The sequence below is a fragment of the Arachis stenosperma genome, chromosome 9, assembly GCF_014773155.1.
Source record: "Arachis stenosperma cultivar V10309 chromosome 9, arast.V10309.gnm1.PFL2, whole genome shotgun sequence".
NCBI lineage: Eukaryota > Viridiplantae > Streptophyta > Magnoliopsida > Fabales > Fabaceae > Arachis > Arachis stenosperma.
The window spans coordinates 142,879,282-142,903,989 of NC_080385.1; the positions used below are offsets into that span (position 1 = coordinate 142,879,282).

The window sequence follows — 24,708 nt, forward strand, 5'->3', positions numbered from 1 at the left end:
ACACTGCACGTGGCTTTGGAAACGAACTTGCTAAATAGTTTTGTTGTTTATTTTTCGCTAGAGAAGAAAGAACACTTTTTGTTTTTAATATTGGAGTGGATTATTGGGTGTTATTCTTAAATGTGAAACTGTTTAATTACAGAAGTAAAAATTAGACTATCTGATTTGTGAGAAATATAGAAATTAGACCGTCCGATTTATATTAAAAAAATTAAAAAACTTGAGGTATAAAAATCGAATCTTTTGATTTGTGTACCTTCTATAATTTCGAACACTAAAAATTACAATATTAGAATATATTACTATTTTTACTTCCATACAAAAAAAAAGCGCCAAAAAATTACCGAGTACATGTCCTTCCAGTTCTCAAAAGGAGAGGGTTCTTATATGGTAACATGTCACCTGTTAAGTTCACCTCCATAATCAGCTATATTATTGATGACAAAAGAAATTCTTTGAGAAGCATCATTTCTTAAAAAAAAAAAAATCAAAAGTATCAAAAGATGTGAAACAGAAATGCGATTTCTTTTCTATTTGGGCCATTAATTACTTACTTTCCTCATGTTCATAAGGTAATTAGATCCCAGATATATATATAAAAATATATCCAATTATGAAAAGATATACTCTCTTGCACAAAAAAAAAAAAATCGATTTTTCACATACACTTTTCATAAAATAAGGCGGATAAGAAAAGAAAAGAATAGACAGACAAAGTTCTCGAGGGAATGCTTAGTTAGCAAAAAGACGAATACAAAGAAGAAAAGAAAACAGAGAATAATGCAGAATAGAACTGAATTAGAATCATTTTGGCATTGGTACATAATGCTCCTATTATACACATAGCAGTAGCCTCCTCAATCCTCATACCAAAATAAGAAACTGCACTAACTAACAATAACTAACTACCTTAACTCAGCAAATAACTTCTCAACTATTCTTGATATCAGCTTTGTTAGTTTCTTTCATTTCATTTACCATACTATCCTTGCTACAGCAAATCTCCAATATCTAAAGAAAGTACGAAGTGAAGTTCTAGTAACTAAGCTTATCACAAATATAAAATCCATCATTGGTAACACTTGATACTCATATCTAGTTCTTTTTTTCTCTTTTCTTTTTTGTTTTTACTTATTGCAAGCACAAAGACATAATTAGCTATGTTATTGATGATAAAAGAGATTCCTTGAGAAGCATCATTTACCATGTCACTTATTGTTCCTTGAGGAAAATTTCTACATCACATGAAAATGAAGATATATTAAGAATAAAATAGAATAAACATCGCAAGCTAACTGTGACAATTGTATCTAATAGAGAGTTGAGTTGTGCAAAAAATCAATAGAACTCAAAGTTATTAAATTGTTTAAGAAAATTTAAGCTTCAATTATAGTTTTAACAATAAAAAATAGTTAAAAATTACAAAACAACAGCAAAAGGAAACAAATTATTAATTATATCATCATGAAAATAAACCAAACCATGAATAAATAGTAAAAAAGTGAAATACAATGGCTAAGAGAACTCAGAAACAACCTCACCTGGCCGAAAAGAATACCATACACAATGAAAGCAGTCACAGTCTCAACTTCTTTCCTCACCAGTCACCACTAGAACCCGAGCCAACTCCAAACACCAAAATAACATAAAACCTTCAAGATACGATAATCAAACACTTCAACATTGTAATTTGATACCCAAACAAAAAGAACAAAGAAAACATCCAAATTTAAGCTGCACCTGGGATAAAGTCTTACACCCGGTGACTAAGCCACACCAAAGTTTGTGCACTTTCCAGCTTCAAGCACCTTTCATGTCCTTGCACAACCTTCTTCGTCGCACTCAGCTGTTGAATTCTTATCAAAAACCTGAAAAAAAAAAGAAGCAATTCTCAAATTCAAACACACACAACATCAATTTCTCCAATCACAACAATGAACAGAGAAAAAGTGAAAATTGAATTATTGATAACATATTGTCTAAATAACTATTAATCATAAAGATTTTCTATTAAATCTTTACATTAGCAATTTAGTTATATAAATCACCAAGTCATATAATAAAGATATAATTAAGAAAATAGAGAATAACATACCTGTGATTTTGGAGAAGAGATTGCTGACTATTTTTCTTATATCCAATTAATTTTTTGCTAAGATGCTAATGCTGGAGCCTGCTGAAATAATTTTTTTTAAGGGCACCAAGAAGGACAGTCATCACAAAAATGATGACAAAGTTATCGCCGAGAGTACGTAAAGTGGCAATGCTGCAGCCTGCCGAAATATTTTTTTTAATAAAGTATATTATTGATTAATTTAAGAAATAAATATGGCTCATAGGAAGATATGCAAAGAGATCATAATCAGATAAACCAACCTTGAAGAGAACATGAAAGAAGCATGTCTTCAGATTGGCGTTGTTTTCAGTTACAGGTTGCACAGGCAGTAGAACTTAATTATTATTATTAATTACTCAAATCAAGGAAATAATTTCAGCTCCATTCAGAAGAAAACCAAACCCTCCCTAAATTCATTCATTCCAATAAACAAAAGAGTACCACAAAGTCTAATTCATAGTATCCGAATCTAGATGCAGCAACATTGAGTCATTAAATCAAAGCAAATTCAACCATTCAGCTTTTAGATTTGTGCTGCTCGATTCCAATTTTCCTGATTAACGAAAAAATGGAACCTCCTTAGCACTTATAGAGTTGAACCACAGACAATGAACACAATAGATATAGTAAACCTGGTGAGCACCTTCAATTTCTCCTTGAGAAAGTCAGCTTCACTAAAATCATCTCTAGCTTCCCCCTCCAAATGTTTAAGACAGGCCTCATATGCTTCAATGTCCCTGTTAACATTTTCAACCTCCTTATCAAGCCTATCAGACAATACCCTCATGCAGCCAAGGCATAAAGTCTACTCAATCTGGGACGGAACAGTTCAATTGCTTCGAAAATCAATCTCAAGTGAACCACAATAGTGTTTGAAATATTAAGAATAAAACTCGATTTTGATTTTATTGTATTCAAGTATCATAACCAAATTCATTGTTGTCAATGTCGATAAGATTTCATAGATAAATTTTCAAATCAAACAATAACATTCCTTTTCATCAGAATCAGCAGCAGAGACATAAACCATAGTCTTATTCATAGTCAACGTATGCACAGGTTAATAAAAAGCACAGGTAAGAGTAAATAAACATAGAAAAAACTGGAGTATGCATGGATATACTCAACCTGAATCTTCATATCAGTTGAAGGCTAAAATAACCAAAGATATTAATTCAGTTTTAATTTATGCAGGCAAATATCTGAAAATATTAAAAGAAGTATAGAAAAGTACCCACTAAAAATGTAAACAATTTGTAATAATGCTAGTTTGAAAAAAAAAAAAGTTTAATATCATCATATGATTGTGATGCTTGAGAAGCTTCATGAGAAAGGAAGCACGGTTCTGGAAATAAAAGATGCTATGAGAAGCTTCATGTGATGCTATTGAGATATATACTATTTGAGAATTATCAAATAAAAGATTCCTTGTCTTTTAGCTTTGAACTCTTTCTAAACGGTTTGTTCTTCATCCAACTGTTTTATTTATATATGAAAGAATGCGTTGTTAGCAAATACATAAAGCTAAAATATACATAAAGTTTACAACCATGACTTGAATAAATGCCAAATAGTTGAAGAAACTGAAAATTATTGGCGATAGGATAAAAGGAAAGCTAAAATATACATAATTCTAAACCATAGCATCTATATCCCTAACGCTACCAACTACTAACATAACTGAAAAGGAAAAGCTAAGGCCTAACTATGAGCCATCCTCACATTTGGATCTTTCAGTGCCCTTCTTGCAAATCCTACCTGAATCAACATTTTGGTTTTCCTCATCAAGTAGACATGCTTAAATATAAATTTTGGCTTACTTTAAAAAAAAAAAAACTAAAATGATTATTTTGTCAACCTTATCATCTAAATTCGACAACAATTATAGCATTAAGAACAACTAAAGGATAAGGATCGCCTTATGAACAAAATGAAATTTTAAAACATAATATACTGAAATTTTAGAAATCAATTTAGGTTATGTACACTGTTCAATTTAATTATGGCATAGAAATCCATCAATCAATAAATTCAAAGATATGTTAGCTATCAACTTTCTGCATGGTTCTGTTTCAACAAATGATCTATTATTAGTCTTTGAACACTAAGGAATCAAGCAAAGTTGTCACAAACTGGTTGCCTCCATCACTAATCCATAAAGGGAGAGGAGTCCCCCAAAATCTACTTCGGCTAATTGCCCAATCTCTGGCATTTTCCAGTCAATTCTGAAATCGTTTATCCTGAAATACGCAGGAACAACACAAATATTTACAAAAAATACACCTTCAGCAAATGGGAAGGAATGAAATGAGATCAAATAATAAATAATCAGTTCACGTGAAAAATGGGCAAGCGAAATATTATAAACCAATAATCAGTAAATCTGCTTATTATTTTCCAATAATTTCTCTTTCGATAACTCCACCTTAACAAACCTAAAATGAAGTAGCACATGTAAGATAAATAAACAGTCGTAGTAGTTTTCAATTTAGTATATGATAAATACTACTGCAATTTGAAAATTATAAATAAAACATAAAAACAACAAACATGACAATTTTACAAAATTGAAACTTGTAAACATGGATCCAGCAACACAAAATGGTCCAAAAAAAAAAAAGTAGATCTATATGTTCGTTTTACAAATAGATGCATACAAACTCCCCCAGAGAAATGATTTTACAATCCCAGGTTGGTTCTGACATCAGACACCATAGAGAAGCATACCTTTGACAGAAGTGTTTCACAGAAAAACAAAATTCATGCTTTTAACAATTTCAAGTACATAGCAGTACTAACCTTACTAAGAATGTGGGTTCTCAAAGCAAACTTGGAAATCATCTTCACCAAAAGCAGGGCGCAATGGACAATGCCAAAAACAAATCCGAATCAAGCATCGGCCAAAAGTCAACAAAAGCAAAAAGTGAATCTGAAAAATGGATTTGAATAAGGATTTGACCGAGCAAGTTCCACCTAGTGAATCTGAAAAAGGATTTGCAGGTGTTCTAAAGTTTCACCAACTCTTGTTTGAACGAAAGGTGCTATATATGGAAAAATAATATTGGTCACCCAAAAAAGAGAGTAAATCTTGAATGAACATGAATTTTCAGTGGAGATGTGAATTTAATATAACATGATGTATTCGCTTCTTTCTGTAATATACTAATATACATACATGTAGCTTAGCTTAAGAATTTTTCTTGTTAAAAAAAAAATGGCTAGAATTACACAATCAGTTCAGTTGACTCAATTAGGAGAAATTAACTCTGATTATAATTATTCTGGTCATTAATAGTGAAAATTCGTTAACCAGCTGGGGAATATTATATCTATTATCCTTTTTCTTAAACTAAATGAGAATGTCAAGAATGAATTTAGATAATGCTTAAAACTTAAGTTAACCTGATACATATAGCTTGGTTTCCTCCTTCTCAACCATGGATGAAAATCGATGCCAATCGTACGGTCACAGACTCCGCCGCGGCAACATGTGGTGTATATGTTCATGATCACGGTGGAAATCATTGTTATATTTGGACTGCAGATATCTCATAGCCTTGACATACCAAGTTCATGGGTGAAGTAGATCACTGGTTCAAGCAATTCAAAGTCTTCGCCAATCCATTGAGGAAGTGCAAAAAACTCATTGGTATAGAGAATCAAACTTCAATCAGATAGTTCAGCAGACTTCATAATAAAGAGGCTATATGTTGATCATTGACCTCATCTTTCACTTGCATACTAGCTAAGAACAAGAACATAGACACCAAATTTTGTTAATTCCCATTTCAGAATGGCTTTGTGTGCTGCTTAGACCTTTAGCAATGCGTTCTCTGTTTCCAACTTGCCGCTTACCACTCCATTAGCAGAGAGGATTAGGATTAGCGCCAGACAACTGGCATATCGAAGAATGGATTATTGCTACACCACCCTTAACAAGCACGCAAAAGAAAAGCTTAAACAGAAAATCAAGAGAAACTTGAGTAACAATGACTTTGATTGTTGGACAAAACATAAGTATTTTGCACTTTTGGACAAAAAAAGGTAAAATTTTAGTTTGAACCATCCAATTCACAGGATCTATTGAAATTAAGGCTCTCTCATCCATCTTTTGGTTACACTGTTGTGACTGTTGAGGAATCATCTTATGCAATCTGATTCTACTTATTGGCTTCTGTAAAATAATCATCAGAAGCCTAAGACCACTCCCATTTTTTTTTTTAATTTGATCTTGTATAATATATTTTCTGAAAAGTCCCATAATAGTGATCACTGATACTTAGATTATGCTAATAGTGACAGCACTTTATAAGATGTTAATTATTCATGTTGAATTAATATTTGTTATTAATTTTGAATCAGAAGTCTATCGTTTGCTGAGATTACAATGTAACTATAACACATCATCTTAGCCACTCCTCCAAAACACACCATCTAAATTTAACTAAAGAGTCATCCAACAAAAGATTCATGTCAAAATGCATTCCTAGAAGTTATCAAACATGTACAAAGTTGAAAGATCATAATAAAATGGTTTATAGTATTACTATTATCATCTTTTGTCCCTATGGAAAGAGCCATATAAGACAAATCTAAATATCAAAGAATATCTGGAAACTCATCATTTAAGCCTGCATTGCAGAACACACCAGTAAAACAGAGCAGAGCTTAGTGTTAGGGAAGTGAAAATGTGCTAGGCTTCAAAGTACAAAGCAGTATACTTTAAGGAAAGAAATCATATTTTTATTTATTTATTTTTTTTATTTTTACAATTTGAACTTAAAAGTTAAAATAAGTATATTCAAATATATTCACTACTTGTTTCATAATATTAGAGGGAGGGGGCCGCCTTTGATCATTCTTGTTTGCATGACTATTGAAATCAACAAAAATAATATCATAAAACATTTTATCAGGATCTTTCAACGTTGTACATGTTTGATATATCTCTTATGAGTGCAATTTGACATGGATGGTTTGTTGTGTAGAATCTTTCCTTACACTTAGATTTAGTGTTTTGAGGAGTGACCAAGAGGATGTGTTACAGTTACATAATCTCCATGATGCAGTGAAAAATGTACAAATCCAGTGCTGTCTGCTATGGCTTTCTGATGCTCAGTTTGCCACTCACTGATGAGCTTGTCCACAATGTCACTGGCCGGAATGTTCTGAAAATTCTCATCAGTGAGAGCCATGTCCTTGAAACCAGCTATTGCCGGACCGGCAAAAATGATGATCCCTTTAATAGAAGGATGAGAGTATCCTTATCTTAGAATTTCTTCCAAGTTCTCTGCCCGCTTCCCATCAAAAAAATCAAGAATGAGAATAAAATTTGGTGTCTTATCATTAAGTCATAAGCTATAGTTAATTAAAATAGTACAACTCTATTCTAAAATTCTAAGAGATCGTCTCTATCGTATTCTAAGGACGACACTGATCAAATTAGCATATTTTTCATATCTTAAACATTGTCGGAGTTTAGGAAATACCTGATTTGGATCTGAATCCACGCTCACTTCTGTGAGCCATATTGGAAGTGAAGTAGTATCAAAAGCATCAAGGCAGCTCTCGTGTAAGCAAGATTTGGCGGGCCAGCAGTGAAATGGCCTTGCAGCCCTGTTGCTGCTGATATTCCTTCATTTCTTGAAATGACCGAATCTTCGCCATTTTCGCAATATAATTAGCTGGGCTAGCAGCCGTATCACCACTATATTCAATGGTGTTATACTCATTCATGAACAATAATGGTTTTGGATCAAGCTGGTAAGTTTTAGAAAAATACTCTGCAGAAGCATTTCCACCAAGGTTTTCCTCAAAGAAGCTGAAGTGGAGATTCTCATTCACCACATCCCGTGCAATGAGTTCACCTTCAGACCTTGAAACCACAGAATTTATTCTTTTTTCTGCTGCTTCCCTTAAACTCATCAGGAGAGAAGGACTTGACCCATTTAGGCTGCGTGTTTTCATTGTCCTAGAAAATGTTATGGCCTCTGACACTAATGCCATTCTCTTTGGTGAAATCGATCATGGCGTCCGCTATGGTGTCGTTCTCTTGGCCTTGAATTTCCTCTGTGCTATACCACTTCATGGCATTAGTGAAAGTTGTATATTTGAATCTCGACGCAAACCAGTTCTGGTAATTGCTGCTTGAGAGGATATGGAAGTTCATTCCACATTCAAATGGGAAATCAGACTTGCTTTGTTTGATGGAGACGCTTGCTCCTTCCAATGCTATTTCATTTTTATGTGTTATTTGGAACCTCACCTTGATCTTGTGAACCTACAAGTTTAATTCAAACACTCAGTCTTAATGGAAGTAGAACAGAAGCATAAACTTTCATGCTTGGTATGCACATTTTTAACTAAAAAATTAAAAGGGTATGCACTTACTTACCCTCTCAATGCTTTCATCTTGATGTGATATTGTGATCTCCGTTGCTCTTTGGTGAATGGTTGCAAGGAAACACTATCAGCCCATATTTCCACCTTTGAGTTCTTGGTCTGCATGGTTGAATCAATTTCACTTCACAAAATTTGAAAGATATCTAAATACAAGAAAACCAGAACCATTTGAGCATTTGACTATTTTTTCCCCCCTTGTTCTTAAAGCTGGGAAACATGCAGGTTATTTCACTTCAACTCAAAAATAATCTCAGCAGGGCTTGAGTAGTTGGCAACTATGCCACCTTTTAGCAGAGTCCAGCATCCATGCTTTGTTATTGTGTAGCCTCCTTGAATCAGCTCGGTTGCATTCTTTTAAATATAACTGACACAGTGTCACTTACTTCACTGAGCTGAAACCAAGCTGAATATGGAAATAATGTCACAAATTTCTGGTTGAAACAGAACTCATGATATTAGAGAAAGTAACAAGTCTAGAACATAGATTGTATGTATGAGAATGCTGTCTTCAAAGTTCAAAGTATAAGTTACCAATAAAGCTGTATAGCATTCCTTTCTTAAGTTGGACCTTCTGGGAGAAACTATCTGATGGTTGAGTCCTGTTGCGTGAAACAATGAATCTATTGCCTGCATTTGATATTCGTTCCACGATAGCACCATTTCCAAATACTGTCCAACCATCTGTGCTGTGATCAAATGCTGGATTTATTATAATGCCTCCACCATACTGTGCTCTTGGTGTTTCTGCCACACACTGCTTCATCAAGGCATTGGAAACACATGAAAGCTTATGTATCAATGGTTTATAGAAACTACCACATAAATGGTTTGAGTATTTGACTAGTTTAATTATATTTTTAAATTATCATGTATTCTTGAACCTCAGAAGCAAATCGTACACATATACAAATACTTAGCGGCTTAGGAAAAACAATCTAGTTTTCTAGTTTCCATTATGTTAGTATATGATTCTTATGTATGTGTTCTTGCCTCAGTAGTAGCAAAGTAATCATATGGCAAGGAATTGATACCAAACCCCACATTTGTTTCATAGATATGTTAGTTATATGGTGAACAATATAGATGGCACTGAAAGAGAGGGAAAGAGATATATAAACCTGAGACCACTAAAAGCAAAGATGTGCTAAGCAATAACGTGGAGCCTTCTGCAATAGCCTTCATCTTTTCACTGCTCAATAAAGACTTCCCTTATTTTAAGGTTATTATAAGGTATATATATATTTGAATCTAATCCAATTGTCTAAGAAGAACAAATGCTGGTTTTAGCACCAAATCCAACGAATGAGTATAGGCCAATAAGAGAATGTCACATGATATGACATATCTTAAGCAATGTCAGGTGCTCACTGTCACACAAATACAAAACAAAATTCTTTGGTAGATTTTGAAAGTGTTTATACATGAAAATTTTATAATGACTTTTGCATGTCCTGTAAACACTACTGGCAGGAAAGCATCATGGAGTACTGAAATTGTAAAAAAAGTTTATGCATATATTTAGAGGCCAAAAAGACTTCATATTACCATGATCAAGATCATTTTGGGGACTACTTTCAATCTCAAATTTGAATTCCTGATAACAGATGCTCCACTTATATATTCATCTGTTTGACCAGTGTTGAGATTAAAGCAATCATTGATGAGAACCAAACAAGATAACCTTTTGTTACCAGTAGTCGCCACAAGAACATTCACCGTTTTTAAAATGGTGAAACCTCTTCCTATCTCTCACTACTATCTCTCGCTTGACTACTCTGGATATAAACTTGAATGCATTATGGCAATCCCCGCATATCCTCAAGTTTTTGAAAACACGAATCGGAGCTCCTGGAGAAATTTTCATAATTCCATAAACAACAGCAAGTTTTTCACTATGAGTAGACAAGGCATATTCTTTATGTTCAGATTCCATATCGTGTAATACAAACTTCGTATCAGGAACATAGCCCAACTTCCTCATTTCAATTACGAGTTGCTCTAGATATCTGTACACTGATAGTACCTCAGGATGAACAGCATCATCAACCAAAAAGACATGGACCATGTTTTCAACCACGATCCAACTACAACCAGGTTCCTTCTTCACCCCTCGTTCTTTCATTAATTTCCTCACCCTGGCCACTTCATCCCACTGACCTAAAGTGGCATACATATTGGACAGGATTATGTAGGTTCCATCATGCTGTGGCATTAGCTCAAAGAGTTGCTCAGCAACTTGAATTCCTAAATCAATATTCCCGTGAATCCGGCAACCAGCAAGAAGAGCCTCCCAAATAGGTGCACCGGGCTCAAAAGGCATTGATTCAGTTACACTCTTTGCTTCTAAGAACATACCGGCACGACATAATAAATCAATCAAACGAGCATAATGATCCTCTCCTGGGGTTATACCATAAGAAGTACACATTGTATCAAAATAATGACGCCCCTCTTTGACCAAACCTGCATGGCTACAAGCAGAAAGAATTGTGAGAAAAGTTATCCTATCAGGTAATATTTCTTCCTTCAACATCTGTTCATAAAGTTGAATGGCTTCGACACCCCTTCCATGTTGTGCAAGAGCTGCAATCATGGCATTCCAAGATACTGAATCTACATAAGGCATTGTGAGGAACACATCATAGGCAGATTCAACAAGACCACATCTTGCATACATTGTAATCAATGCATTGCTGGCAGAGAGGCTTGAGTCATGTCCCAAACGGAGTAGCTGAGAATGCAGTTGCTGTCCATTGTCTAATGATCCAAGAACAGCACACGACGTAATTGCTCCTGCATATGCATAATCACATGGCTCCAGTCCCTCTAACTTCATCTGGTTGAATAACTTCAAACCTTCTTCTCCAAAACCATTTTGTGCTAAGCCCGATATCATCACTGTCCATGCCAGGGGACTCCTCTCTGGCATCTCCTTGAAAATGGAGTTAGCTTCCTCAATGTGCCGAGCATTCACACAGGCAGACAAAATTGAATTCCAAGAAATTAGATCTCTTATGGGCATCTTGTTAAAAATTTCCTTTGCCTCAACCAATTTACCATGTTTAGTGTAGAACGTAATTAGGGCATTATTTACCGACAAAATAAAATGTTCTGAAGGTTGTAATTCTGTTCTGAGAATGTAAGCATGCACCTGTCTTCCTAACCTGAACAATCCAGCATTAGAAGTAGCACTAATTATACTAGTGTAAGCATACTCGTCCAACTTAATGCCCATGGATTGCATTTTCCTGAACAACTCAAATGCTTCATCATAAAGCCCATGATGCACATAACCAGATATCATGGCATTCCAAACAACAACTATCTTTTCAGTCATCCCATCGAGAAGCTTGCGCCCCGCACAAAGATCACCATTCCTTACATACCCAGCAACAATAGTGGTCCATGACAATTCATCCCTCTCTTCCATCTCGTCAAACAACGTCCTAGAAGCAGCCATCACCGATGAAGACACCACCAATGGTGAACTCGCACAATTCACATACGCACTCATCAAAGCATTGCATACCGACACCACACACCCCACTCCCCACTTAATCACCTCACAATGCAGCTGCTGGCAGTGTCTCTCCTCATCCGCTATCAACGAAAGTGCACTTAGCACACTTGCAAAAGTAAATGGATCTGGCACAAACCCCTCCACCCTCATTTCTTTATAGAGCCTAACAGCAGAATGCCCATCACGATTACGTGAATAAGCAGTTATCATAGAATTATAACTAACTGTATCTCTAATTCTCAAAGGGGTGGCATAAAACACCTCCTTAGCAAGCCTTATGTTACCCATAGAAGAGTACGCCGCAACCAGAGTGGTTCTAGCAGCAATATCTGGTTTGGGAATTTCATCAAACAGTTGGCGGGCATAACAAATATTTGAAGACTTGCAATACACATCAATGAGACGGTTGAGGATGAAAGTGGATGGCCTAAAGCCAGAGGTAAGAATGTGAGCGTGGACGGCACGTGCTAGTATCTGGGTGATGGGGGTGCGGCTGAGTTGGACCATGTAATGACTGGCCAGTATGCGAGGGTCCATGCTGGAACCTGGAAGTGTGGTTGATGATTATGGCGAATGATGATTTGGAATGGAGATTTGAATGCAAGTTGCTTTGGCATAATTATTAGATGGTGCGTTTCTCAGTAGTGTCTAATAAGGGAATAATTGTGGGCAAGTTGAACAATGAACATCTATGCTAATGTCAATGTTATGTTGACACTACCACAGAAACGGAAGTTTGCCACGAAAATTTAGCCACGTATTGATAGGAGTGACAAATTCAATTTAGCGTGGCCGAAATTAGACACCAAATTGTGCTTTTCTGATCTGTGCTGAGTTTCGTGTTTGTTGTTGTGTTGGACTGACTGATATTTGTGTTCTTTTGTTGTTTTGAATTTGATGATGATACGATGAATTGGGCGCGAGACGTTAAGCAGAGGATTTAAGGATCAAATTTATGACGTGTATAGGTATCTGCCACCAGAGCTATTTAGGTATTTGTTTGGAATGGAATTTTCAGTTTAAATTTTATATATACTATATCACTATTCCTTTCTTGTTGTTAAGTCGGTATGACTTTTTTGGTTGAATCTAAATACAATGATGATTGTACCCATAACGTTAAAATGATTTATTAATATCAAATGGAAAAAATATATGTTTAGTTAGTGGCACAATGGTATATTTGACCCATTCAACAAGCCTCACTTAGTGATGAAATGCTTTGTTAGTTTTTTCTTTTTTTCTATATAGGCTATATGGCTTCATGTGTGTACATGAGGACAATGAAGCAAGCCAAGCCAATAATATTGCTAGACAAAATAGTTTCAATGATTTACCAGTATAAGAGTTGTAAGAACAATAGAGAATGAACAAGAAATTGGTTTATGCAGTGAAAGGTTTGTGAATGGAAAACAAAGAAGGTAACGTGTAAAGAAAACTGAAGTGTGTATTACACTATTACTTATTATCCAACTTAAAATCCTGAGTACTTGTACAATCACATATATGTATAGTAGCTTTAGACTCCTGAGAGAGAGTTTATACAGAATAATAGATTCTCTAGCAACTCTCATAACTAACTATTTCTAACTATAACTAACTAATTTCCCTAATACCCCCCTCAAACTGAGGTACGATTTGGCACGTATCCTCAGTTTGTTGCGAAACCTATCAAGGAGGGTAAGGACAGAGGTTTTGTGAGAAGGTCTGCAATTTGGTCATATAATGGAATATGCATGACGTATAGTTACTTTTCGTTAACGAGATCACGAAGAAATTAAAGTGGCGAAGTAAATCCATAGCATATTTTGTGACTACAAGACTCCCATTCTCCAAGTATGTTGCTTCAAGGCCAAGAAAAAAATTGAATTTCCCCAGATCTTTCAAAGAAAATACAGCATGCAATTGAGTGACTAATGTATCAATTTCTTGAGCATTACTACCTGTGACAATGATATCGTCAACATAGACTAACATATATATAATTGAAGATGAAGATTGCTTGACAAACAGGGAAATATCAGATTTGGTATTGTGAAAACCAAAGCGTTGTAGAGAAGCACTTAGTGTCTGAAACCAAGCTCTCGGAGCTTGTTTTAGACCATAGATTTCTCTATTCAACTTACAAACAAGAGAGCTGTTCTGAGAATACCCTTGTGGATGTAACATGTAGACTGTTTCATCAAGCTTGTCATTGAGGAAGGCATTATCAAAGTCGAACTGTCTCAATGTCCAACCAAGAGAGATGGCAATGGACAAAACTATTCTAACTGTGGTGGGGCGCACAACTGGGCTATACATCTGCTCATCAATCCCTTCATGTTGATGAAATCCCTTACCAACCAGCCTTGATTTATATCAAATAATGTCTCCATTTTGATTTCTTTTGATGGTGAACATCCATTTGTTGCCAATAATTGTAGAACGGAAATGTTTGGTAACAAAAAAAATTTAGCCAAAATCAGTCAGAACTCAGAAGTTGTCTTATTTAGCATTCATTAAATGGCAAGGATTTATAGCCCTCAAGCCATGCCAACCAATAAGACCTATCTGTTCTGCCTTTCGGCTCACTTAACTACAGGGATTTCTATCCATATGAAAGCAGGTGTGAACTCCGACCTTCCCCTCTAGCCTAGCCAACTGTATGTAATGGTTTGAGCCAGCTTCCTCCATAGACAAGATCCTTTTTGGGAGGAGGGAGGATACCATAGAGGAAAGAGCTTTCTTTAAAATGCATTTCAAAATTGGCATTGAGTGAGTTAGTTACAATGGTGGCATTCCCCGCATTCATTAAATTAATGAATGCTAAATAAGACAAGTTCTGGCTGTTTTTTTTTTTTTTTGTCTCCCTAGTATTATTGTAGAATTAGTTAGGGGTGCAGTTAATGTCTAGGTATTACATCGAGTTAAATCCTCAAACTCACTGTCCATAGCTGTTTTTCAATGTGCACACTGCAATGCTTGATCCACAATTCTTGGAGTGTCATTAATGAGGTCAGGGATATAAAGCAATTAAGGCCTTTGGTTTTGAGATTCCAGACTTGGACCTGGTAGTCATGGAATGAGTATTAGTGGAGGGCAGTAGTGGTGGGCAGATTTCATGTCCACTGAAAGGAACTGTGGATGTGGAAGTTAAAGGTAAGGGAGTAGTTGCTGTGATTTGTGGTAGGTTGGGAAGAGATGAAGTAGAGATAGATGATGAAATATTGGTGGGAGAGATTTTAGGAACAATAGGTGGTGAAAGGGGATCAGAGATAAGAGGTTGTGGTGGTGTTGATGGATTAGAAATTGTAATTTCAAATTTGCTATGATCAGGAGTGTGGGTGAGGGATGTGGAACCTGCATTGTTAGAATTTGAAAATAAAGAATGATAGTGAAAAGAATTCTCATGAAACTGCACATGTCTAGCAAGATAAACCTTACCATCTTTGGCCATACACTTGTAGCCTTTATGGTTGGAATCATATCTCAAAGATGCTGAATTCTTGCAGCAAATGCAGCTTGAAAATGTGCTTCAATTTTGCTCCAGGCTTCATGGAATTGTAAACAGTGTATGACCTTGTTTTTGAAAGAGTCACTCATTGAAGCTGCAAGCCAAGTATTCAGAGTGAGATCTTGAAGACGCCACGCCACTTCTTATATTTTTCAGATTCAGAACTAATTTTGGTCGTTTCATCAGTAACAAACTGGGGTGGGGTTTTCAAAGGATCAAGATGATCCTCCAATCCCAAGCTTTGAATTGTAAGAAGAGCAAGATGTTTCTAAGTAAAGTAGTTGTTGCTGTTGAGTTTGTCTGCAATTGGAGAAAACGTTTCTTGGTGGTGGAATCAGAATCAGATAATGAAATTTCCATGTTGAAGGCCAAACAGGATCAATAGCTCTAGATACCATAAAAGAGTTGCAAGAACAATAGAGAATAAACAAGAAATTGGTTTATGCAGTGAAAGGTTTGTGAATGGAAAACAGAGAAGGTAACTTGTAAAGAAAACTGAAGTAAGTGTGTATTACTTATTATCCAACTTAAAATCCTGAGTACTTGTACAATCACATATATATAGTAGCTTCAGACCCCTGAGAGAGTTATACAGAATAATAGATTCTCTAGCAACTCTCATAACTAACTATTTCTAACTATAACTAACTAGTTTCCCTAATAATCAGGATATAAACAGCTTGAAGCTTCAACAATAATGACCCTTTATTTTGTGCCTGTTTGCATATGCATCTGTTTGGGATTGAATTTATTGAGTTGGTGTCTCCATGCACTTTATAAAGTTTGTCAATGAGGAGAAAAATATGACAGGGTTGTCTAATATCATTTTTTGCACATCAAATTATAAGTTTTCAAAGCCTTTGTGTATCATGAAGTATTTTGCAATCATTGAATCATTTAGTTTTGAGTGTGTAGGTTGTCTTGATTTATGCCACTCTCCCTCTTGAAATACTAGAGACGACAAGTAAATTCATGACACGAATTTTGTGCCGGAATTAGTCGTGCGCTAATAACAACGTATGTTTGGGCTCGGGGCCTTCACCTTGAATCCTTGATGTACAGCAGGCAAGTTATTATGTGTATTCCTCGTTTTAGTGGCTTTCATTAATGTGTGCATTTTAATGTCAGAAGCGAACCGCTGATGGTGCTCAGGCTACTGGGTTATTAGATTACTGATTTAATCGATAGGTTATTGGTTGAACCAATTAATCCGGTCCTATGTAAATAAAAAATAAAAAATAATAAAAAATTTAAAATATATCTTTTCACTAATATTTTAAAAATATCTAGTTATTTTAAAACAATATAAAACAGGAACAATAAGTATTTTATTAATTTTACTCGATCATAAATATTTTATTTTTGTTTTTATATTAAAAAAACTATTATTTTCAAATTTTAATAATTTATTAATTAATTTATATCTATTATACTATTATATACTACAAATATTTATTAAAAAATAAGTGAGTTTATAATTATTGTTAAATAAAAATATAATTAATTTTAAAATAAGTAAATTTATAACTAAAATTAAATAGAAATAAATTATTTGATGAAAGATATATATATATATATATATATATATATATTATAATTTGCAAATAAATTAACAAGAAGTATGATGGCGTGGTGGCTGTGAATGGCATTTTGAAACCCACCCCAAAAATTTTGAAAAAAATTTAACTTCCAAAACGGTCGGATCGATCTAACCAAAATTGATCGATTCGCACTGATTCTCTACTTTGTTCGGTTCAAGTATTGAATTGGATCGGTATAAAAATCGGTTCATCAATTTTTCGGTCGAATTAGACAATTTGATCCGATTTTAATAATTATAATTTTAACTGCTAATTTTTTTTATGAAATTGAGACAAGGGATATACTCCAACATTGTAATTTTTAGCCTTTGTAAAACTGTTGGAAAAATCAAAATTAAAGGATCTGATTTTAGTACCTCAAAATTTTTAATTTTTTTGAAACAGAAATCAGAGGGTCCAGTTACTGCACTCCAAATTAAACGATTTCACATTTAAAATTAATATTCTAGTAGCTCACAATCTAAAAAAATATCATTACGTGTTTGTTTGAGCGTTATTATTTTGATAATTTTTTTAATTTTTTAACGTGTTTGACAAATTTTTAATAGTAAAAGTAAAAGTACTAGAAAAATAAAAAAATCTTTTTGAAACGCTGTAATTTACATCGTATTTAAAATTTTTTTTCTTAAAAAAAGATATTTTTTTATATAATAAATAAACAAAAAGTACTTTTATATTATTATATCCAAACGTAGTACTTGTTTGGATACCATTATCTTGATAAAAAATATCTTTTTTTATTTTTTAGCGTGTTTGGCAAACTTCTAGTAGTAAAAGTAAAAGCACTAGGAAAAAATATCTTCTTTGAGAAGCTATAATTTACATCGTGTTTTAAAAGATCTTTTTTCCTTAAAAAAAAAAGATGATTCTCATGTAATAAATAAACAAAAAACATACTTTTATATTGTTATACCCAAATATAATTGATAGATAAAAAATTTTTTTTGCATGAGATATCCAAACATAAAATTACTTTTACATAAAATCTTTTAAAAAAGATAACTCGAAAAAAGATATTTTTTTAGAAGTTCACCCAAACAAACCCATAATTTATAGATAAAAAGATCTTTTTGCATGAAATACTCAAACATAAAATTACTTTTAATTTTTCATAAGATCTTTTAAAAGATAACTCGAAAAAATTTTTTTTTAAGAAGTTCACACAAACAAATCCTATCAATTTAATATCAAAACTAAAAAGTATATGTTAACTCTAGTTGAATTCATTTGAAGATCTAAGATTTATGAGATGCCTTTTTCATCATATTTTAGTTTGTGTAGCGCTTCAAGGCGTCTCACAGGACTCGTCTGCCTTGGGGGTGTCGCCAATGGCACATGCCTCTGGGGGCCAGGTCCCCTACTGCTTCCCATCGGCTCCGGAGACGGCATCCGGTCGGGGCGACGAGTGACCACAAGAGTTAAGAACGACTCTCGGCAATGGATATCTCGGCTCTTGCATTGATAAAGAACGTAACGAAATGTGATATTTAGTGTAAATTGTAGAATTTCGTGAACCATCGAATCTTTGAACGCAAGTTGCACCCGAAACCCTTAGGTTAGGCACGCCTGCTTGGGTGTAAACTTTGGAGGAAATTAACTACTAAACGATTCGATTAATCTTTCACCCTATACCCAAATCAGACGAGCGATTTGCACGTCAGTATCGCTGCGGGTCTTTCCTAGTTGAAAATTTTGCAAACAATTATCAAGCTATACTTAGAGCTACTGAAAACATGGCACCGAATATTGGTACATTCTTTGTGGTGAGAAGCCTTTTCATAATTATGCACACATTTTATAAGTTGGTGATACCGTTCAACTTTCAACAATTATTGTTCAGACATTGCTAAAAATATTGGATTTACATCTTTTAATTATATTAAATTATTAGTTTTAGATGTAATCTGAGGCAATTGTTTTCTTAAATTAAAAGATAATATAATCTTATATATTTAAATGATATTACATATACTCCAATAAAAATTTTCAAGATATAATAATGATGTATCTTAGATACCTGATTTTGTAATAGTTTTATTTAGTTTGTTGTTAATCTTAAACACATTTAGTTCAGGATATTTACTTTTGACACTATATTATTTAATTTCATATTTTTATTACTATGAACACTACTTATAGGACTGGAACTATTATTTTTAATCATGATTGATGTAATTATGTGCTAAGAAGTATCTTTATTATGATATTTTATTTTTATGTTTTTAATTTATTTTTTATAATTAACCACAGTTTTTACTGTGGCCATTTCAAATTAGTCACAAAAAATATGATAAAATAATTTGGATTAGCCTAAGATATAACATGGCTAAATAATCTAACAACATTAATTATGGAAAAAATAGTAGCTGAGAAACTGGTCTATCCAAATTGACCACAGATGAAATCTGGTAAAATTATTCTTTTTATTTTGATTAATATCATTTTGCCACAGTTTTAAGATAGATAGGTAATGATGTTTAAACCGTGACTACTAAAAGATCTCCACAGTTCAAAAAACCGTGGCTAACTGACCAAAAATTGTAGCTATTTAAAAATGTGTCGCTCTTTTTAACTATGAATACTCATTCATGGCAAAAAATATGATAAAAATATTATTATTTAAAAAAATTCTTAGACTAAAGGTTCTACATTTTAAGCGTGGGTTCTTGTTTCAACGAGAAATAGAAATTCCTCGAGCTAATATTCAATGCAGGTTTCGGTGTTTCGAAATTCGAAAGAAGGAAAATCCTACCTAACTTATAAGTGTTTTTTAAGGCGACAAAGTTTAATTTACTCCAAGTATGTCGAGAAATGTAAGGTGAATAGGTTTTTTTTAATCAAATTCTAATAAAGCTTCTAAAAAAATATTGGTCTGTTTTAAATTAAAAAATGCATAAATTTTATGAAATTGATATAAAAGTTTTACTCACGAATTAGTTTTTGAAAAAGTATTTTTCATGTTTTCTAAAAAAAAAATAAAAAATTATTTTATATTTAAATAGATTTTTTTAAAAAAATTAAGTATTAAAAATTTATTTTATTTTTATTTTTCAAATAAGATATTGTTAGCTTTTAAAAAAATTTTATTCTAATAAAAATACTTTTTTTAAAATGTATTTAAATATATTTAAGATTTAATAAAAACATTTTATCTTAAAAAAAAAAGTATTTTTCGCTCAAAGAAGCCATTCTAAACAAACACTATAACTATTACATTATTAAAATTTTTAAAAAGCTTATAAGTGAAGAATAATTTTTATATTTTGAATTAATTTTGAGGGTGAGTTGGATAGATTCAATTCCATATTATATTAGACTCTAAAAAAATTATAAGTAATGAATATTTCTCATATCTTAAATTATCTTTTGGAGTGAGTTAAGCCTATTCAATTCTAATATTAGCATAAAGTCTTTTAAAAAAAACATATTTTTTTAACAAAAATACTAAGGGTACACATGTATCGAGCTAGTTTAATTAGACCTGACCCGACTCTGATATTATATTAGTCTATTTTAACCCTACTCTAAATTAATCCGAAATAAATTGAAAAAAAAATTATCAAAAGAGCTTAATAATGAAATCACCCTTGAAGCTGCCAATGACCCATCGACCAATAATATTATTTCAAATGATATGGTTTATACGTTACTTATTTTAATTTATTTTATTTTATTTTATTTTTTGAAGCTCTCCAGCTTCTTTTTTAAAATGCAAATTTTGTTTTATTAATAATTGAAATGTTTATGTTAACAGCAGTTGCTAGAAGAAGAGATGATGACCAACTTAAAACAATATTTAAATTTAAATTGCATAATTTCTTGTTTTTTTTTAATTTAAGAATTATTTTTCGAATTTTTTCTTGAAATAAAATAAAAAAATATTTCCATAGAAAAATCATTCAGAAATTATATTCCGGAATTCAATTGTTTTTGGGTGGGGTAAGTTTGCAGTATTGACCAAGATTTATCGAACTCTTCAGCAAACTTTACAAAATGGTGAAATATATGGTAAAGATGTTGTTTTAAAGATGTGCTTACGTGGCAAAATCTAAACCACACATTCTAAAACCACACTTTTAACTTAAAACCGTAACTCTTCACAAAGAAAAGCGTCACCTAATGGAAAAAAGTAAATTAGAAGATTTAAGAGAAGAAATAATTAAATTATCAAAACTAATAGATAAAAAATTAATGATTTTAACTAATGTTAATTGTAATGACACTGAATTCTTAAAATCAATACAAAATGATTTTTCTCAAAATCTTTATTTTACTATAAGTTTTATTGAAGGACTTCAAAAACCTGAAAAAACTTATTTTTCACATGGAATTTCTAAAAAATGCTACCATGGAAATGATTTTCCACATCTTCATCATACTTTTAACCCACAATTAAATTCTATAGTAGACATGCTTGAAGAAATTTTAGTATCTATAAAATTTCAAAGAAATAAGGAAAAAGAGAATCCCAAAGAAGAAAAATTTCAAAATATAATCAACATAACAGACTTAAAAGTAAAACCACCATTGAAATTATGAATATTGAAGAAAAATTAGAAGAAGTTACAATGCTTTTTAAACAATTAAAAAATGGCTCAAGAAAATAATATTATGGAACATGGTTTTCAAATAGAAGAAGAATTAGTAAATGCTGAAAATATAGAAAATGAAGAACACATTCTAGATTATTCAAGTGACGAAGAACCAGCAATTCCAATACAAGTAAAAAATGAAGCTGGAACATCTAAGGATAATCAATCTCAATTTAAATGGGAAACAGATTTTGATAATTATGCTTTTAAAAAAGGATTTATAAATAAATATTCAAAATATACAAAAATACCATCAAAATACGTTCCTAAAATCCAGGAAATGGAAGGAGAAAGAATGCTCGATTTAGACTGCAAAAAGAACGAAAAAGAAATTTTCGAAAACTGGTTGAATTCCTTCTTATTAGAAGCCTTTACTAATCCAAAACTTAGTGAATTGTCTGGAAGAGACATTTGGAATTACATAGGATTTCATACTAAAGGAACTATAAGAGATTATATGACATCAATAGAAAATCAAATAATAGAAGAATTAGAAACAAAACAACAGCTTATGATAAGATATTATATATAATGATTCTATATAAAGAATTTTTGGAAAAAATATTATAGATCATAGACAAGAAGTCTATAATAAGAATATCAAGAAGCAAAAAACCATTTAGCTAATATTCAGATATATGATTTGTGTAATGTGGAGTCTTATATATGTGAATATAGAATACATTATTACAAATTAAAAGAAGAAGATAAAAATCATTATCTCAGTATGTATATAACAAAACTTCCATATCCTGCTAATGAATTTATAATGGGAAGATTTATAAGAGAAATAAATAGAGGAACAATTGAAAATAATTTTGGTGGAGCAACATCTGCAATAAGAGAGGAAATAAAAGAACGTTGTATGCAAGAAGCAACTCAAAAAAGATTTGCAAATATAATTAGAATTTGCTGTCAGGATAATGAGAGATACCTCAAAAATATGGTCTTAATAAAAATTTTCAAAGAAAAAGAAAATATCAATTTAGAAGAAGAAAATACTATCCAAACTGGAGAAAAAAGAGATATTTTAGGAAAGAAAATAACAATAAAAACAAAAGACAAAGAAATAACTATTGCCCGAATAAAAAAGAAAATTGTAAATGTTGGTATTGCCAAGAAGAAGGACACTACGCAAATGAATGCCCAAAAAAGAAGGATAAAAAGGATCTTACTAACAATAGAAATTGCTAAGTCTTGTTTCATGGAACCATTAGAAGAATCTGATGATAACTTAGACTATATTTTTGAATATGTCTCAGAAACAGACTCAGAGACTGAGTAATAATGCTACATTTATTACTATAAAAATAACAGAAAAATTTATAAATGCTTTCATAGATTCTGGAGCAACACAATGCTTTGCTAGTTCAAATATAAAACTTGATTGGAAAAAATTAAAGAAACCATTAAGAGTTAGAATAGCTGACAAATCAATACATAAAATTGACCAAAAAGCAGAGATGGTTGAAATTTTTATTCAAAATTATAGGTTCATTGTTCCATCTATATATGTTAAATTCTGGAATGGATTTTATCATAGGAAATAACTTTTAAAGCTATATCATCCATTCATTCAAGAATTAACATACATAGTTTTAAAAGCTCCACACGATTCTTCAATAAATCAAAATCAAAACGCATAAAAATACCAACTACTACTATAGATAAGATCTTAAAATTTAAAATATTTTCTATATTAGAAACATGTTATTTAAATCTATACTTTCATATAAATATTCCAAAAAATAATCTTGAAATAAAGATAGAAGAACTTTTGGATGAAATTTGTGCTGAAAATCCTTTAGATATTAAAATACAAATAACGAATTAGTAAGCATTAAATTAAAAGATCCCACAAAAGAGATAAAGTTCCAAATAAAATTCCTTATTCCGCAAGAGATAGAGAAGAGTTCTCACTAGAATGTAAAGATCTTTTGGAAAAAGGAAATATAAGTAAAAGTCCTCATGCGGCTCCAGCTTTTTACGTTGAAAACAATAATGAAATTAAAAGGGGAAAATGAAGAATGGTAATAAACTATAAGAAAATGAATGAAGCAACTATTGGTGATGCTCATAAACTTCCAAGAAAGATTCTATTTTAGAAAAAATTAAAGGAGCAACTTGGTTTTCATCTCTTGATGCAAAATCAGGATATTGGCAACTTCGTTTAGAGACAAGAAACAAAGAAATTAACTGCTTTTACTTGCCCAACAAAAGAATCAACAAGTGTATTGCTCTATGAATGGAATACCATTCGGATTAAAACAAGCCCCAGGTATTTATCAAAGATTTATGGAAGAGAATCTAAAGGAGTTAAATGAATGTTTTAGTGTACATTGATGATATACTAATTTTTACAAAACAGGATAAAGAAGATCATCTTCAAAAATTATTAATAGTTTTTAGAAAGATGTAAAGAAAAAGGATTAGTTCTTAGCAAAAAGAAAGCAAGAATAGCAAAACAAGAAATAGAGTTTCTTGGATTAATTCTATCCACTCAAGGAAAGCTAAAACTTCAACCAAATGTTTTAGAAAAAGTAAATTTATTTCCTAATAAATAGAAGATAGAAAATAATTACAAAGATTTTTAGGGTGTATAAATTATTTCTGATCAAGGATTTTTAAAGAATATAACAGAATACACTAAAAGCTTATTTCCAAAAATAAGTACTAAAAAGAATGGAAATGGGATGAAAAAGATAGTATGCAAATTCAAAGAATTAAAGAATTATGTGAAAAACTTCCAGAACTTTATATTCCAGAAGAAAATGACTACTTAATAGTAGAAATAGATGCCTCAGACATAACATGGTCAGGATGTCTAAAAGCTAAGAAAGCTATAAAAAGCTTGGAACAAGAAAAAGAATCATAGATTCTAAATATCCCCCAAAGGAATTACTTTGCAGGTATATTTCAGGAACTTTTATTCCAACAGAACAGAGATATACCACTCATGAAAAGAAAACTTGGCAGCAATTAAA

General features: G+C 32.2%; 1 protein-coding gene, 1 long non-coding RNA gene and 1 other non-coding gene across 11 annotated transcripts; 1 reads left to right on the plus strand and 2 right to left on the minus strand.

Moving 5' to 3' along the window:
• Nucleotides 1–727: 727 nt before the first annotated feature.
• LOC130951845 (uncharacterized) lies at nt 728–3,249 on the minus strand. 2 transcript variants are annotated; one of them, XR_009074124.1, is made up of 6 exons: nt 2,760–3,249; nt 2,377–2,669; nt 2,096–2,273; nt 1,741–1,868; nt 1,542–1,652; nt 728–1,235 (listed from the first exon to the last, which is right to left on the minus strand). It is a non-coding gene; the product is annotated as an uncharacterized LOC130951845 (long non-coding RNA). The 2 variants fall into 2 exon arrangements; XR_009074123.1 differs by having other exon boundaries at nt 728–1,652.
• A 526-nt stretch (nt 3,250–3,775) lies between these two features.
• On the minus strand, nt 3,776–12,931 carry LOC130947446 (pentatricopeptide repeat-containing protein At1g25360). Of its 8 annotated transcripts, none has more exons than XM_057876146.1 (8): nt 10,064–12,931; nt 9,050–9,272; nt 8,803–8,921; nt 8,511–8,617; nt 7,606–8,396; nt 5,519–7,413; nt 4,916–5,045; nt 3,776–4,356 (listed from the first exon to the last, which is right to left on the minus strand). In XM_057876146.1, exon 1 carries the CDS (start codon nt 12,573–12,575, stop codon nt 10,206–10,208), a length of 2,370 nt encoding a protein of 789 aa, XP_057732129.1. In that variant the 5' UTR covers nt 12,576–12,931; the 3' UTR covers nt 3,776–4,356; nt 4,916–5,045; nt 5,519–7,413; nt 7,606–8,396; nt 8,511–8,617; nt 8,803–8,921; nt 9,050–9,272; nt 10,064–10,205. The 8 variants fall into 8 exon arrangements, with proteins under 8 accessions (XP_057732129.1, XP_057732131.1, XP_057732130.1 ...); XM_057876148.1 differs by having other exon boundaries at nt 5,519–6,011; nt 7,248–7,413; nt 8,511–8,921; XM_057876147.1 differs by having other exon boundaries at nt 5,519–7,406; nt 8,511–8,921.
• Nucleotides 12,932–18,558: 5,627 nt separating this feature from the next.
• Nucleotides 18,559–18,712, plus strand: LOC130952000 (5.8S ribosomal RNA). Its single transcript, XR_009074182.1, has one exon. It is a non-coding gene; the product is annotated as a 5.8S ribosomal RNA (ribosomal RNA).
• Nucleotides 18,713–24,708: the final 5,996 nt, after the last annotated feature.

Coding starts and splice junctions, on each gene's coding strand:
- LOC130947446 (XM_057876146.1), bottom strand. CDS start 12,575: ATGGACCCTCGCATACTGGCCAGTCATTACATGGTCCAACTCAGCCGC.